Source organism: Telopea speciosissima, chromosome 1 (assembly GCF_018873765.1).
Source record: "Telopea speciosissima isolate NSW1024214 ecotype Mountain lineage chromosome 1, Tspe_v1, whole genome shotgun sequence".
In the NCBI taxonomy this organism is placed as follows: domain Eukaryota; kingdom Viridiplantae; phylum Streptophyta; class Magnoliopsida; order Proteales; family Proteaceae; genus Telopea; species Telopea speciosissima.
This window is the reverse complement of record NC_057916.1, coordinates 2,453,165-2,468,612: the sequence shown is the minus strand read 5'-3', so window position 1 is coordinate 2,468,612 and position 15,448 is coordinate 2,453,165. Positions and strand designations below refer to the sequence as shown.

Sequence of the window (15,448 nt, the reverse complement as noted above, 5' to 3'; positions counted from 1 at the left end):
GCCCTTTTACTATTTTGCCCCAAAAATTTTATAACATGGATTTGGAATCGATCACGGCCAGCCTTTCTTGAGTTAGCATTAAGATTTCCTTTTCTCAGTTGTCCATGGTAGGGTTTTAAAATAGGAAATCGAGGATGGAATCGGTCATTGGCGATTCTGAATTGGATCAGATCAATCTAGATCCTCTACTACCGAGCTGCCTGGCAGGACCGTGCAGCCCAAACACAATGAGGTGTGCAGTGACCATGTTGCCCCTGCCCAAACGCCTTGCCCGAGTGAGGGTAAGGTAGTCATTGCATGCCTCTCTGTGTCTGGGCTGCACGATCTTGCCGGACAACTTGGCAGTAGAGGATCACGATCCAGATCAGATCAAGATTGGTGCTCAAGAATCGTAGAATCGGTCCTCAAATCCAAAATGTCAAAAACAGGAAATTTGTAAGGTTTTTGGGTGTGAATCAGCTGTGTCAGATCGATTGAATTCAGGGTCGGTCACGACCGATCCAAATCACCGATCCGATTCCCAATTCTAGAAACCCTGTCGACGGTGATCTCAATTTTCACAGCTAACTGTCTCAGTCTCTCGTAGAGCTCTCGCAGGTTACAGTTTTCGTCTGTAGATATAGCGGGAGAATCGCAGGCTATTCTGAGAATCCACAGCGGGGGAAAGAAAAGCTCTCTCCATGGATTTCTCTCTCATTAAGGGAGCCCTGGAATCCAAATCTTACGGAAAGATCGCCGATATCTGCGACGAGCTTATGCTTCAGGCAAGCTGCTTTTTGTTTTCTTCTGTTCTTTCCCCATTGTTCAACCCTTTCTCTTTTTTGGATGAATGCTTATTACTCATTGTAGTATATTTCCCGTTATGGACGTTCGATCAGTCTCTGGATCTTCTAGGGTTTTATTCCCCCCCCTGCTTTTCACCCCTCGCATCAAACTTAAATTTTATATACGAACTACTCCGAGAATTTTAGGCCATAGTTATTGTTGCTAGTTTATGTTCTTCGAGTTTCTCTCATGCTATTGTTATGTTGGAGACCATTCAGGTTGCAGCACAGGGCATTGCATTTCAGGACGAATGGCCTTATGCGATTCATCTATTGGGGCACCTTTACATAAACGACGTGTAATCTCAATTCTCGATGATTGATTATTTGTAAAATAGGGTTTACCTATATATATTTTTTTCCTTCGCCCCTCCTCTCCCCAACAATTTGGTTGCTAATGCTTTTTGGGTGGGTGAATGGTCTTGCAGTAACAGTGCTCGGTTTCTATGGAAAACAATAACTTCGGCCATTAAAGAGAGCAAGGCAGAGGTGGTTGCAGCTTGGACAATAGGTCAGCGGCTTTGGATGCGGGACTATGCTGGGGTGTACGAAGCTATTCGTGGGTTTGAGTGGAGTCCCGAAGCTCAAGGTCTTGTTACTGCATTCTCAGGTATATTACTTATTTCTTTTGAGGCCCTTACGGTGTTCTAGAACACATTTTGCCGGCATGTATGTGGGTCCTTAATTATTTGTCATTTGAATTTTGTGTTTTGAGTGGCATATTAAGGAGGAAGTGGAGATCAGCTCAATATTGGTTGCATTTTTTTTTTATTTAGAGACCTAGATCAGTCAATTACACTGTCTGAATTGTTGATATGGTGTTTTTGGGGTCTGGATTTACGAGGAGATTGGATTCCTGATTACTTTGGTTTTTTTTCTTTCCTTGTACCTTCCTCATGATCTCCCCTTTTCTCCTTGATATGGTTGCAAAAAACTGTTCAGTTAGCTAGGCCATTTAATGCAGCCCCGTTGTAAGCTACGGATCGAGAGAGTCAAGACACACTCTATCAAGTGTGTAACCACGTCACATGAACTCAAGAACAAAGAAACATAAGGGGAAAGCTACAGTTCTTCTAGACTGTAATGAAACCCTTTGTGGTTTTAAGGGATTTAAAGTGACTCTTTAAGGACACGGGAAAATAGGGAAAATTGGAACTCTTCAAGAATGCAATGTAACTTTCAAGGGTTACAGGGTAAAACACTTCAAGGTTTCAAATACTCAACTGAGTAAACTTTCATTAATCCATTCTTCACTCCCCTTAATGTCCAAACAAGTTACATACATGGTACAAAATTTCACGATATATCGCCGAAATTTCGGTAAATTTCGACACTACCGAGATGAGATGGGCTTCCGAAATGAAAAAAGTTCAAATTTCGGTATATTTCGTAAAAATACTGTGTATTGAGCAGTATATTTCGGTATATTTCGGTAAATTTCGTAGAAATACTTTGTGTATTGAGTATTGAATTATTGACTATTATGAAGTTTATGAGTTATGACTTATGCACTTATGACTTTATGAGTTTAAACTAAATGCTACATTTGATTTTATTTTTGTTTCATTACTTTATTTAAATTTCTTATTATGTCTTTTAGTACTTAAAAAATATGTATTTAATTATTTTATACAACAGGGTCTGATCGTATACAGTCAATCAAGGGTGCAAACCCAAAACACCACTTTGAGTTCATTTTTTTTTGCAATATGAAGGTTTCAATGTGTTTATTTAGCTTAAATAAGGGTGTCCATGAAGTATCAGGCCTAGATATGGCCAAATACCCACCGAGATGGACTCCCGAAATATTGCAGAAAAAATGCAATATTTCGGCGAAATTTCGCCAAATTTCGGATATTTCGGATATCTCGGTAGGCCCGAGATACCGATATATCGCGAGATATAGTACTATGGTTACATATAAATAGAGAAAATAAGAACCCTAAATCTCAAGCCACTACCCCTAATAATCTTACGTTTGAGATTGAACAAGGATAATAAAAATAATACAAAAGAAAATAGCTAGGTGACCCCGATTGGGAGAGGGTTCCATAGCACATCATTGCTATAAAATGAAATCCAAAACTAGGAAGGAAAGCTGCTGAAAATCGTCCCTTCCTTTGCTGTCCTTGTTTGGCGAGTTGGGATGAGAATCCTTCAACAATAAAACTTAAGGTGGTTGCTGAAATCGTGTAGTCTTGTCCATAGTTAGCGGCTGCTTTTCCTAGGCACATAAGTAATTCTAAAAATAACCCAAACAAATATAAAATGAGAAGTCCTAAAACCATCTCCACAAGTTGTCTACTTCAAAAAATATAGGGGATTACCAATGGCTTTTCATATAAGTAGGATTGAGAATAGCTAACTCTTTGCACACGGTAATGCTGAGTTTTTGTTTCCAAAATAATAGCTAGCTCTCCCTTAAAAATAGGAAAGTTAATCTCTATAGCAGTCTCTAGCTCTCCCTCAAGATTAGGAAAGTATATCTTGTAGCAATTGGTTGAGGGGGAAGGAATCCTTGCTCAAGGCTTTGGGTTCTTCTAGAACTCAATCTCACATGGACAAGGGAATTTGCTGATGTGGCAACACATCAATGGGCTGAATCTTCATTGAACTTGGTTTGGGCTTCATGGGCAAAGCTACTAGCTTCGGTTGATTGATTGTTAAGGATGCAGGTCTGGGCCTGCATCACAATTCAACCCATATTCTTTGGCTTGATCATTTTGAATTCACCTTGCTTGACAATTCAATGGGAGTTGGAAGAACATCATGAGGCAGGATAGAATTTTCCCCAAAAGGATTTCCTACAGGGTGTGAAGAGAAAAATGAAAAATTGAGAGGATAAATTCAAGATACGAAGAAGATAAAATAAATTTTTAATAGACTGGCATCCCTGGTTGTACAAAATAGCCATGGACAAGTAATGTACGGGGTTGGTGGTTTAAAATTCAAGATGGGAAGGTGATTTGGATTCCCAAATTCAGAAGGAATCTGCCAAACAAGGGAAAAGAAGAAGTTTATACCATGCTGCTCACTTATATAGCATTGAGATTTTTTCGGGGGAGGACAGAAGGATATGGGTGGATGCCCCCAAGATGTTACTTTTCGGTAGCTTCATACTATCACCATCTAATTGAGGAAATAGAGGTTGATGAGGAGAGGAAGTTGGAGGAGGTTAACTGTGTGTGTAGGACTAAAGCTCCCTCAAGAGTTGCTACTTTTTCATGGTTTTCTGGCTTTGGATAAGGTTTTGGCACTAGACAAATTTCAATGCAAGAGCTGGCAGCTTGCAAATATATGCTACTCATGCTATTGGAAGTATATTTGTTTTTGAATGGTCATTTAGTTGATAGCAAGTGTGTTCTTGATGTAAACTGGCTGTCTAAAACCAGCCGCAGGTGTAGGGATTCTTCCCTACACCAGCCTAAGTAACCATCGGGTAGGTGTAGGGATGAATCCCTACACCAGCAACAGTCGTGGGGATTTTTAGTATTTGTTTTATTTTTATTGAGTTGTAATCTAATTAGGATTCCTAGTGCAAATCTGAATCCTAATTAGAAGTCCTATGTTTTATTTTTATTGAGTTGTAATCTAATTAGGTTTCCTAGTGCAAATCTGAATCCTAATTAGAAGTCCTAAGTCCTAGTTAGCATTCCTATTTTGAGTCCTAGTCCTAGTTGGCATTCCTATTTCTGTTTTGAGTCCTAGTCATAGTTAGGATTTATTTTATGTCCAGCCTTGAAGGCTATATAATGTAAAGAGCTCCATTGAGCCCCCCACGATTTAATGAAGAAGATTATTGCTTTAATGCATTCCACTGTCCTGAGATAGGCTGCGAAGGTGTGGCTGAGATAGCCTTCACTGGTTCACTGTTTTCTCTCCTTCGAGTGCATTCAAGTTTGTCAAGTTTGTTGCTGCCGATTGTGTGAAGGTTCAAAGATTAGTTACTCAGATCTGTTATCAGTCCAAGGATCCATCCAACACAAGTAAGCTTTCATCCCAACCCCTCAACCCTTCTTCTCCTATCCGTACCATCAAACCCTAACTCCATTAAACCCTAACCCTAAGTTCATCTAATCCTCCATTCTGCCCTAACCGATTGCATTAAACCCAAGCAGATACTGGTTCTGGTTTTAGTTGGATTGACATCCATCTGGAATTACATTAGTTCTTTCTTGGTTTGTTTGGAGTAAGTATGACTTGGACTGAGGACGAGAATAAGTTGCTTACTTAATGCTGATGAGCACATTTTGGGGAAAAAGGAAGTGCTCTTTAGAATTTACTGCCATATGCTATGGTATAATGAAAAGACAGGAGTAGGAGGGTGTTTGAAGATGATTCCTCATGTTTGGATCAAATTTGTGCTGATATTAGTGAGTGCCGTGTAGATTAGGCTATGGCCAAAAAGCAGTTTTGAGGTGTTGAGTGTTGACAAATCTAGTTCTTTCTTGTGGCTGGTATTCCATAATGGATGATTTGTTTTGATAGTACTTTGGTTTTTTCGTAGTGGAATGTCTTGTTAATTGTAATTTAATTACAACTTTTACAAGAAATCTAAATATTTTGTTGCTGCTGATATATTATAACAATAAGAACTATTAATATTATCATTTTACTTTATGCAACGGTGGACTTCCCGTCATTGTTTCTAGCCATTTCTATCTAGAATGATTAAATTTAGGCACCATGGCTTGAGGTGCAACGTGAGGCCCATAAATGATTGAAGTGAGGTACAATAGAAGAATATAGAAAATATATTGTGAAATATTGTATATGATGCGGAACCCGGGCTACTGAAGAGAGATTAACCCATAGGCCCTCAAGAAGAAAAGAAGAGAAACAAGAGGGTCCAGTCCTCTTTTGCTGGACTGCTATGGTCGCAGAACATGGTAACAGGGAAGAAAAGTAGGGAAGAAGAAGAAGAAAGAAGAAAAAGAGGAGAGAGATCGAACATAAGAAGGGGGGGGGGGAGAAGATTGCATACGCATTGGCCACACAGGCACACAAACTCAACTTCTACTTGTTCTCAAATCTATAATGTCCAACATAGTCAATCAATAAAAAGAAAACTTCTAACATAATAATATAAACCACCTCAAAATGGAAAGTAAACACACTAGGAAATAACTCAAAAATAGAAACTCCAAATAAGTCCTATGTAATCTAACTCTACCAAATAAAACAAAATAAATAGAAGATTACAAGACCATCCTAATGAAGGAAAAATATCTAATTTATTCTACTAGATCCAAAGACCCAAAATTTGGACCTTGCTCATCTCCATCAAGCCCCTCCAACAGGCGTGGGCCGGTCCAAGGAAGTTCACCTGGATTATTATGACGTTTATAATAGCATGGCAATGCCATTACTTAAGTGTAGAAAGTAACAATTGACGGGCAAAAAGTAAATAACTGATGTAGAGAACAAAATCTAATTTTGTAGCACGTAAGTGCTAGGTAACAGGGTCTAAACTCTATATTCTAACTAATGTGCAACATTATAGACCTGGATCTTTTTGCTGAACCAAAGCAAGCCTCTTAAGGCTGTAACGGTTGAATGAAAAAGCTTATGCTTTGTTTGCTTGAGTGAAGCTTCCCAACTATGAATGATGCAGTTGCATTAGACATTAATCCCGTATGAAGGCCTATGTGCAAGCTTGGGAGGCTCATAAGGTACTTGTGGCAGTCCATTGGGCTGAAATTGACCTTTGGGTAGTTATATTATAGGTTGGGCCTTTTATTTTTTGGGATTATTTTGTAATATTTATTCTTTTATTTTGAGTAGGTTACATGGAAGGTAGAGTTTAATTCCATTTTAGTCTTGGAGTAATTGTTTCTTTTTATTTTCTTCTCTTTATATATTTGAATGTAACGAACGGAGAGAATGAATTGAATATTTATTGAGTTGAGTTGCAGTACCGTGACTTGTCAGAGTCGAGAGCTGACAGTGTGTGTTGCTTTTCCCTCTTTCCTATCGATCTATTCCGTTCCCCCAATCAGGTAACTACTTTCTATCTTCTTTTTCTCTCCTTTCCGTTACCGTTTTCCTTTATTGTTTTTTGTTTCTCTTCCTGTTTTGCCCTAGCGTTACCCACAGCCAACTATAATCACCCGTCGAACTCCCTTTTTTCCTTTCCTTCTCCCTCTACGGTTTATTGAGAATCTTCCTTACCCATATGTGACTCAAACCTAGAAGATAACTCCCCAAAACCCCGCCTGCTCTGAGATCGAACCAGGAACATCCCTGCTGGTTCTACAGGTTACTGCCATCCTTAGTTTCAGTCATTGACATCATCCTGGTGATTATTGTTTGAACCTCTGTTGGAGTGTAATCAAGTGTCTTCCACTCATCGAACTACCCCTTAAATCTCGGCACAAACAGAGAACCTGTGGAGGAGTTCTCTCCTTCAAAGAAATCTGTTTTCCGCCTCTGGTTTGTGTTTAGAGGTTGAAGACAATATCCCCTCCCCTATGATTTTGTTTCTTTATTTTATTCCCTCACTTTCCATTACTACCTCTTCCCTTTACACTAAATTTCCTTATGTCCTTTAATTACTTTTGATTCCAAGTGTGTTCCTACCCTTTAATTGCTGATTACCTTTATATGCTTTTTTCTCTTTAACCTAATTAGTGACCCCTTGAGAAATCTTGTTAATTACCAGATTTCCACTGCCATTGTACATTGACCCCTTTAGGCACTTGGGTGGGATCATAACAATTCCAAACAGGGTTTTCAAACCCGGGATTGCATTAATGAAGTGAACTAAAGGTACAGAAGCACACAAGTTGCAGCTCTACTGAAGTTGTAAGGGTCATTACACAGTGCTGGTCTCACATATGTGAGGTCCTGGGAGGGGTGAGTTTGGATGATCAAAACCTTTGGCATTTTTTTTGCAAAGTGGCCGTCCTCAAGACTCATACCCGGGTAAATGCCCTGCTGGCATCCCGAACTTTTAACATTGCTCTAAGCAATGGCCCTTAACTCTACTGAAGTAATTGCCAGGCACAAATGGTGTGCCTCCTGTGTGAGTAGCAATGGCCATGCTGCAATTGCAAGGTATCTACCTGAGGCCTTCACTCTAATAACGCTGCTATGATCATTTGGGACCTTTCTCCTGTTCAATTGCTTAGTTCATCTATTGCTGGATGGGCTTGGCTAACACAACTCCAGCCACCTCACTCTAGTTCCCTATGTGACATCATAGTTCAAAATCTTGCCGAAATTTTGCCAGGCTGAAACGAGATGCTATGTCAAAATGACAAAATGCAATATTTTGGAAATTTCGGTCTAAAAAATGCACCGTTTCGTTGAAATTTTGGTTATTTAGGCATTTTACACCCAAAAATGGCCAAGCAAAACTCATAGAAAAATACAATAATTTGGCGAAATTTTGGCATCTCGAAAATTTCAGTCTGGCTGAAATGGCCTTTCGAAATGAGATTTAATACTATGTGTGACATAATGCAAAATTGTGAATGGTGATTATGCTCGGTTTCAAATTGTTTGCCTGAAAATCCTAGGGTTGTGACTTGTGATGAAGGTGTAATGTATTCATTTAGTTCTGCAAAGAGAAGGATATGTAGGAATAGGGCTTTTATTTATTTATTTTTGGAAAAGGGGGGGGGGACTGTTTTACAATAATCAAGGTATTTCCCCGATGACAAGGTGCCTGAGATGCTCAGGGCAACAGGTTGCCTTGTGTCTCTAGGTGCTCTAAGCAGATCCAGTTGAAAGGGTTGGGGGAGGGGGAGGTGAAGGGTAAGAAGACAAAGAAATGGGAAAGAAGGGAAGAAGATGAAGAAAACATACCTATGAACTGGTATTCATAACTGGAAGGAGCATGTTTTTGTCTAAATGTGGCACTTGCCATTGTTTCCTATTCCTTGCCTAAGCACCTGGCCACCACCATGGTGTCACGTCAACTATGTCAATTATGATTCGGAGGTATAGAAACTTACCCCTCTTGATAACCTGCATTCCCTATTTTCTTCCATCTATCTTGAATTTGGCTAACCATATCTGATCCCTAAACTTTTTATAATAAATTAAAATTATAAACAAAATGCAAGTGAAATTATAAACTACCGAGGACATTTGTATCTTTTCACTGTAGAATACGTCAAAGTAAATTGATTCACTTGAAATGTTCTCAGCAAGAGGGGCTATTGGTGCTGTGGTTTTGGTAACAATCCTGCTCTGAATGGTTTGTGATTCAATCTCCAAAGGAAATGCAAAAGTTTCACAGATACCTGGTGAAGATAAATAAATTAGGTTATAGATGTCTTATCAGGCAAAGACTCCAAATAATAATAATAATACTTATTATAATATTAATATCGGTAATAATAAATATATTATTGTTTTAGTAGGGGATTGCTTGGTGTATTTGTGTTGACTAGCATAGTTGTCAAGGTGTTTCCTAGTCGTCGCCTAGACAATGCCTAGGCGCTTTGGATGCCTTGATCGCCTAGTTGGTGTCGGCTTGATTTTTGACCCTCTCCAACGCCTTGGGTTGCCTAGACGCCGTGACAGCTATGTTTGTGTGTGTGTGTGTGAAAATTCCTATATATGGACCTGATTGTTATTGCTTGGTATTGCCATGTGAAGTTTCTAGAATTTGGTTTTTTCATTTCTTGGTGTAGCCTTTAGGTCATTGACTTGCAAAGATCATGATCTCAAAATTTATCATCTACATGAGTTTCCATGTGTATGGACTTGATGGCTTATGAATTCATGTTTTATTCTCTTTGATAAAAGTTTGCTATCTTATTAATTTCACTTTTGGGACAACCTGAACCTTTTCAGATCTCTATACCAAGAGGATGTTTGAGCTACTGCTGTCTGCGTATTCGACAATAAGTGTTGGAGATACAGCACTCTTTCTGGGAATGAATGAGGAAGATGCCACCAACTGTAAGCTTCTTTACCCTCAATGTATAATACCCTGCAATGGTTTGGCCCTCATATATATGTTAGAACTGCCAATTTAGATTATTGCTAGGCTGTTCCGCTAGAGGTAAAAATTGGGAATCTATCTGGCATAGGAAAACGTTCTTTGTACAAGTGAATACCTTGTAAAAGTACATCCTACTTCTGAGCATAGTTGTCATGGCCCAAGGTGAGCCATGATGGTATCGAGCAACATTGATGCTTAGGTGACACCAAGGTGCTCAAGGTGAGTTGGTATTCAAGGCCATATTTCCTTGGTATTTTTTTTGTCACAATTGTAAATATATGTATAATGTAGGTTATAGAAGTCAAAAGATGGAAGATATAAGGGGTAAAAGAGAGTCTGTAGAGACATGTAAGGCTAAAAATGGGAAATTTGAACTATATAAACACGTGGAGGGTAAGATCATCAGGTTTTCAGTTTGAGCTCCTGGGTACATAAGGTGATTGGTCGCCTTTGGACCTCAAGGGTTGTCTTGTTGCCTAAGTGTTGTCTAGTGTCACCTTGACAACTATGCTTTGGAGTTTGGAGGCAATTAGCTTCAATTGTTAACCACCAGCCATGTGTTAACTCTTCCATAACTATATATGAATGCTACTACCGTGTTAATGACTAAGACATCATTCCCATGATTTGTATGGACGTTGCTGCTTAGGTTTCATATTTTTTGAAGGAATGTAAATTGGGGGGGGGGGGGGGAACTTGGTGTAATTTTTCTAAAATGTAACTATAGTCTCTTCATATATGTGGGCTGCTGGATTTATATGATTGGTGGGGGTATTCTTAATGGCTCATCCGGCCTAGCTTGGCTGAATGGGTCTCTATTTGACATGTGGCAATTTAGTTGGTACCCAGAAAATGTGGCCTATTTGTTGGAACAATCCTTTGAAAAATGATGAAAATTTCAATATTTTGAAATTTGGTTTGAAGGCTGAATACAAGAACCAAAGTCTTTTGTACAGTGGGCCGTATGGTTGGGATGGGCTTTGGAAGTTTTTTTGCATGTATGTAATTTACTAATTCAGTGTAGTTTTACTCCCACTTCCCTTCCACTCACCCTAAAAAATGAAAGGCACTCTTGAAGGAATCCTGTTGCGACTGATGCCATTCGGGTGATTGTCTTGTGTAGATGCACTGCAACATGGATGGATTGTCGATTCCAGTTCTCGAATGCTGACTGTGAAGAGACAGTTGATTGTGACAGAACAAAAATTAGATCCCAGTAAATTGCAGCGTTTAACAGAATATGTGTTCCATCTTGAGCATTGATCGGAATTTTTGTTGTCAGTTGATGGATAATCTGGTTATTCCATTTTCCTTTACTTATTTTTGATTATCAGTTAGATAGAAAACATAACTATAGCTTGTAAAGCTTGAATTTAAGCCAGAAAGTTGACACTGTCCATACAAAAGTGTTTTTTTTAATATCTGACATGACAATTCAGTGGTGTTCGTGTTAGCTGTTGTCGATGAAGCTATTGTTGGGGAGGCTTGGTTGAACATATCGGAGGTTGGATTATATTTGTGGTCAAAACATGGGGCAAATGTTTGTTATCAATCCTTTATGAGGGAGGGTTCTACACATCATCTGTGTGTATTGGCATCTCCCACACCAAGCCAATAGGTGCACGTGGTTAGGGAGTAGAGTGTCAGGGAGGTGATCACCCTCTGATCTTTTGCACACTTATTTTGCATCCATTGATGCTCTTGCAATGTGAGGACGCTCCACTTGTTGCTTTTGCCTCTTATTGTTTTTATTCTTCTCTTGGTTACTATGGATAGACCCGGTCAAGTTGTGCTCTGTACGTTTCTATGTTTTGAACCCTAAACATTCTTTGCTGGTTCAGGAGAAAAATTATTGGAGACGTATTTTCACCAAGCCATGGGTAGGAGTCCCAACTACTTGATTTGTACCTCTCTCGGCTCTTTTATTCCAATCGCACTCGGGTTTGCCCCTGGGGTATCTCGACTGATACTGAGGCGACCATTTAGCCTCTCAAAATGCTGTTGCCTTGGTTATTTTGGGACCGTTTTATCCTCCCCTTTATCAATACCACCACTATGGCATTGGTTGGTTATTGGCTGAGGAGATACTGATACCTTCAATCTTATGATGACCTAATGTTCTGTTGCCAGGTGTTTGTGTGTGTGTGTGTGTGTGTGTGTTTGGGGGGGCGGGGTTTGGTTGTGTTTAGGGGGAGGGTTTCAGGTAACCGGCATGGAAAGGAAACTCTTGGTGTTTCCTAGATACCTGCCATGGGACTTTTATCCCTTCCAGTTCACTAGTGCCTGACAAGGGGTACAATGACCACCCTAGCCCTGTCTGAGCACTCTGTCTGGGTGGGGTCCATTCCTCCTATTAGAGGCACTGGAGAGCTGGGCCGGGCAGGGAACTGAAAGAGATAATTTTCCCCTTGTGATAGTTTATGTGGGATCCAAATTTTGTGGACAAAGTGGACTTCAAAGCCCTTTGCCCACTTGAACGATTTCAACCCAGCCAATATTTATCAAGTGACCAAATTGATTTCATTAAAAAAAGGAAGAAAAAATAGGGTTTTGATAATCCTAGATTATGGCCGAAGAACAATAGTGGTAGGAGAAACCGATAGAGTGCATCAACATACATGGGATCTACACAAGAGGGTATTTGATTGAACGTACAAAGTCCTCTGCATCAGGGGTGGAGGGCGTGTCCAGACACATAGGGGTGGGTGAAATGATTGGCCTATCTTCCTAAATGTCCAAAATCCCACCTCTATCCCGCCTCATGTGTCTAATGCGCTCCTAGACAGAGGACGTGCACCCTTTGATTGAATTAGGTTGTATTTCTTACAGTCCTTGCTGGAGAAGCTTTGTATTTCTTCAGATCCCCCACCCAGATATTTTAATCCAATAAAAAATGTAAAAGGATTTACATGTTCATAACTTTTGGCAGAAGGTATCCCGTTGGCCTAAACTTTAACGCCCAGTGCTGAGCATCAACTCAGCCTTATCCCAATTAAAGGGGCGTCGTGCCATGCTTCAACAAACCATTAATTGGTGTTGGTTTGCCCTTTAAAGTTGAAAGCAGCAAAAGATCTAGAAATGGCAATAGAGAAGCTTTTTTATGGATTTTAATCCTCTTCAATTCTTTAAAGTGTGCATACCGTACTAGTGGAGATGTTGACGTCTAGTGGCTGCCGCATCCACTAGTCCGAACTCATTTTCATAACATTTGGCAGAAGAATCCCATTGGTCGTATCTTTGACTTAAATTTTTTAAAGGTTCAAAATTAAGATTGAATTGAAATTTGGACCAAGTTTTCCCACACCCACATGGGTCAAGGATTCTCCCTTGACCATGGGTGTGGGATGGCTTCTAGAGGGGATACCATTAGGTATTATCGACCCCGCATTGTAAGGGGGGCAGACAAGGCTGTCCTTTTTCTTCATTGCTCAGTGAAGGAAAAATTCTCCCTTAAAATTTATAAGGGAAAGAGAACGCCACCCATTCGCATAGCATACGCCGCCCGTGTGCCCAAACATAGGTGCACATGAAATGACCGCTGCATCTCTAATCATTTCCATCTTTTTAGGGGCACGATGGTCATTACGTGAGCCCAAACATAGGTGCATATGAAACGGCCGCTGCATCCCTAATCATTTCCATCTTTCCAGGGGGTGCGGCGATCATTACGTGCACCCCTGTGTCTGGATGCATGGCGATGTGCACTGCACGAATGGGTGGCGTTCTATCTCCTAATTTACAATTAAATCCGGACGAAATAGGGTTTACTTATGCACCAAATTCTAGGTGTAGGCATACTGCCACCTTAGCAGATATTGGTTGGGGCATGTTGTTAAGCTTGTTAGCACTTTCATCAATTTTTCAAATTTAATTTCTACCCACTTCTTGTAATCGTTTCGAGTTGGTTTGGCAGTCCTACTATTATCAACCTATGACACATTATTTACCGTCCAAGAATACGAAATTCACTTAGAATGCACACCACACAGAGTCTAAGTGTATTTAACTTCTCATTTTTTAGATGCAAGATTACGAAACCGACCTAGAATGCATACCACACACAGCCGAAGTGTATTTAACCTTTCATATTTAGATGTCGTAAAGTATACGAAGTTAGGCTATGCATAGACAGGATCAGGTAAACTACATTTTGGTAGATGAAGATACCTGGTAGACTCATGCATGTCTCCGCAGAACCTCCACCCCATACAAATGAAGAAAGAAAACTGGAGGACTTTGGGTGACCATGGGATCCTCATCGTCCCCCTCTTTGATCTGCCACTCTCAGGCTCTAAAATAAATGGGAATCTTTCTTTTTACATAGCGTGTTACACACGTTCAAAAGTTTTCATGGATCATTCCTTCAGTGACCTTCCCCTGAAGCTCCCAAAGGGATTGAAGGCAACTTCTTAATCTGCCCTTGGCGGCCGTTCTCGTATGAGAATTGTATGGCCTTAGCAACCCAGATGAACGGGGCGGCTACGGACGTCGTACGAGAATGGTTCTCATATGAGAACCTGAGCTGCCCTGATCAGCAAGAGGCTGGCTCAGGTTTTCACTTTGGTCCAGTAGCTTGTGGAACAAAGGAATTCTTGCTTCTCCTTGTTCCAGTTCCTAATTCAAACTCCATAAAGGGATTGAGAATTAAATCAAAAAGAAGGAAATTGATGAGTAGTAATTCATTAATTAAAGACTTTACATACCAAGGACATGGACAGTAGCAATCAACACCTCGATCATCTTCTTGGAAGTTGGAATGGAGTGCGTTATTTACTTACAGGGGCTTAGTGGTCATGTAAATATAAGCAATGGATTGAACTCGCTTCTTCCTCTGACGGACAATAACTGTCTCTTTCTCTTCTGCTGATGGAAGGACTTCTTCTCCGAATATCTCTTTTATCATTTTTGAGATATGTCCTTCAATTTGATGATCTCTGCTTCCTTCTTCTTCTACTACTACTACTTCTGCTGCTGCTGCTTCTACTGTTGCTGTCATCTCCACATAGCTCAAGAGTTGCAGTCATATCTGGGTCTGTTAAATTCCTCTGTGTTCTAAGTAGAGAGTGCAATTCCGCCATTAATAAGCTTTTCTATTCTCTCTTCCAGTTTATGGGTACTCTTCCTTTGCTGCTATTGAAGGCAGAGGAACCAGACAAGATTGGAGATCGAAGAAGCTCTGAGAGAGAGAGAGAGAGAGAGAGAGAGAGAGAGAGAGAGAGAGAGAGAGAGAGAAAGTAGAGAAATGGGAAGGCACGAAGAAGACGGGAAGAAAAGAGCTGGTCTTGTGGAAGTGTTGCGTATCTTATATAAGTCTTGGAAGACTGGTTTTGACGTCCTTGGGTTCTGTTTGGCTATCTGGAAATGGATGGAAAAGAAAATGAGATATAAAGAAAGAAGTGGGTGGATGAGAGAATTGAATTGGTCTTTCTTATACATATACTTAGGTTGTTTGAAATGGATGGTTAAGAGATAAGACTGATTAAAAGTTGAAAACTAGGGAATATTTGGGGATGGGACGACTATACCTAATTACCATTTGCTCAACTCACCATTTTCTACACCAGGTGAATTGGGCGAGTAATTTTTTTTTATTATTTTTTTAATATTTTCTTTTTTCTCCTCTAAATGAGGAAAGACTAAAGCTCTGATTGCTTCACAGTGAGAAGAA

At 40.0% G+C, this 15,448-nt stretch overlaps 1 protein-coding gene across 1 annotated transcript; it reads left to right on the top strand.

Annotated features, from left to right (window-relative positions):
• Positions 1–600: 600 nt before the first annotated feature.
• On the top strand, positions 601–11,208 carry LOC122652267 (COP9 signalosome complex subunit 8). The gene is made up of 5 exons (XM_043845996.1): positions 601–764; positions 1,044–1,123; positions 1,253–1,434; positions 9,630–9,737; positions 10,904–11,208. The coding sequence occupies exons 1-5, from the start codon at positions 681–683 to the stop codon at positions 11,041–11,043; spliced, it is 594 nt and encodes a 197-aa protein (XP_043701931.1). The 5' UTR covers positions 601–680; the 3' UTR covers positions 11,044–11,208.
• The last annotated feature ends 4,240 nt before the right edge of the window (positions 11,209–15,448 follow it).